Genomic DNA, 1,821 nt, shown 5'->3' on the forward strand with positions numbered 1-1,821 from the left:
TCTCTCTGCTCTTCCGATGGCGGAAGTTCAGATCATGGAAGCACACTGAATTCAAAGTAATGTATTCGTTTTCGTCTTCTCTTTCGTCTTCCTTTGCTTCTGTTCTTTCTTCAAGCTTGGCTTGTTCTTCTGCTATGTATATCGACGACTATGCTTGTAGTTTTGGCTGACTGAAGGACATTGATCTTAGATTTTACTCTGATCCTTGTTTTTTCACACTAGGTTTCAGCGAATTCGTGTCAATCTAGCCGCGTCGCATTTTGTTCTGCTGCGCCGTCGAAGCATCAGCGATCCAAGTCTGAAGTTATTTAGTTTGGATGTTTGTGTCTGTTCAATCGGAAAGCGTAAGGTAATTGAAGTGAACTTTTGTTCTTCGAAGTTGTTTGGCGATGGATGAAGTCTTTTTGGTCGTCGAGATGCAGTGTCGGTAAAGTTCATGTAATGTACCTTTTGAGCTTCGAATCCCGAGTTCGATGGAAATCGGAAACAAAGTGAAATTTGTTTCCTGGAAAATTTGTTATAGATGTTTTTCTGTTCTGAAGCTCGTTTGTTTCTGTCTTACTTGTGATTGACCTCTGTTATCGTGATCTTAAGGACCAAGAATAACCGATCTTTCTCCAGATTTATTTGAATTAGCTTAGTTTCTTGTAGGTCGGAAGAGAAACCGATGTCCAAATCTGAACTCTGACCAGCTATAGTTCTCCAATTGTTCCTAATGTTTTCTTTAGTTTCAGATGTGGGGAGAATAGTTCTTAATGAACTTTTGATAAGAAGGGAAACTATAGGTAGCCGTCACTATGTGTCTAGATTTTCCAATGTGTTTCATACTGATGCATGATTTCTCTCCATCTAGGTTGCGGTGTGACTGCTGTGGATATGAGAAGTTGTGTCTGAGGTGGAAGAATTGGTCCAGATGCTAATAGTTTAGTGCAGTATCTGAGGTCAAAGAATTCAAAATAAAATGGTCAGCATGGGATTATAACCCGGAAGTTATGGAAGATATTCGGTTATCACCACTAAGACAAGGTAGCTTTAAGTCATCGCTGTCAGGGAGGTCAACTCCGAGGGGTTCACCGACATACCGGAGAGTGCATTCTGTCAGAACTCCACGCAGAGAAGGTAGAGGCAGTGGAGGAGTTGTGCAGTGGTTCCGCGGTGGCCGGCTGGTTTATTGGCTTCTTTTGATTACTCTTTGGACGTATCTTGGGTTTTATGTACAGTCCAGGTGGGCACATGGTGATGATGATAATAAAGAGCAGTTCTTAGCTTTTGGAGGCAAACCAAGAGCTGATGTTTCTGTTTCGGAGCAAAATAAACATCTGGATTCAGTTGCCAGTGAGAGTTTACATGCCATAGAAAATGATACCAACAATAGTCATGTTGGTGGTAATAAGAGGATGGATGTTATTCTGGCCAAGAAAGAGGATGTGGCATCTCGACGGAACTTGAGTGCCAAGAAGAAGACCAGACAATCTGGGCGTAGTTCACGTGGTAAGACTCGTGGTAAGCAGAAGGCTAGAAAAGTGGTTGAGACTAAAGACTTTGAGGAGCAAGATCAAGAGCTTCCAAAGACAAATGCTACGTATGGTAAGCTTTTTGGTCCTTTTGGATCACTAGAGGATAGGGTTCTCGAATGGAGTCCACAAAAGCGATCAGGAACCTGTGACAGGAAATCTGACTTTGCACGCCTTGTTTGGTCAAGGAGATTCGTCCTAATCTTTCATGAACTCTCAATGACTGGCGCCCCGATTTCAATGATGGAGCTGGCTTCTGAGCTTTTGAGCTGTGGGGCAACTGTTTATGCAGTAGTTCTCAGCAGGA

The 1,821-nt window shown here is 42.7% G+C and overlaps 1 protein-coding gene across 1 annotated transcript in view; it reads left to right on the forward strand.

The window, feature by feature from the left end:
- Positions 1-1,821, forward strand: part of LOC104818012 — a 4,218-nt gene continuing 2,397 nt past the window's right edge. The window contains exons 1-3 of the mRNA XM_010547441.1: positions 1-56; positions 223-349; positions 854-1,819. Of these exons, the coding sequence (XP_010545743.1) occupies positions 993-1,819 (827 nt within the window). The 5' untranslated portion in view covers positions 1-56; positions 223-349; positions 854-992. The remainder of the gene's footprint in view (positions 57-222; positions 350-853; positions 1,820-1,821) is intronic.

This window comes from Tarenaya hassleriana, unplaced genomic scaffold, assembly GCF_000463585.1.
Source record: "Tarenaya hassleriana unplaced genomic scaffold, ASM46358v1 Cleome28, whole genome shotgun sequence".
In the NCBI taxonomy this organism is placed as follows: domain Eukaryota; kingdom Viridiplantae; phylum Streptophyta; class Magnoliopsida; order Brassicales; family Cleomaceae; genus Tarenaya; species Tarenaya hassleriana.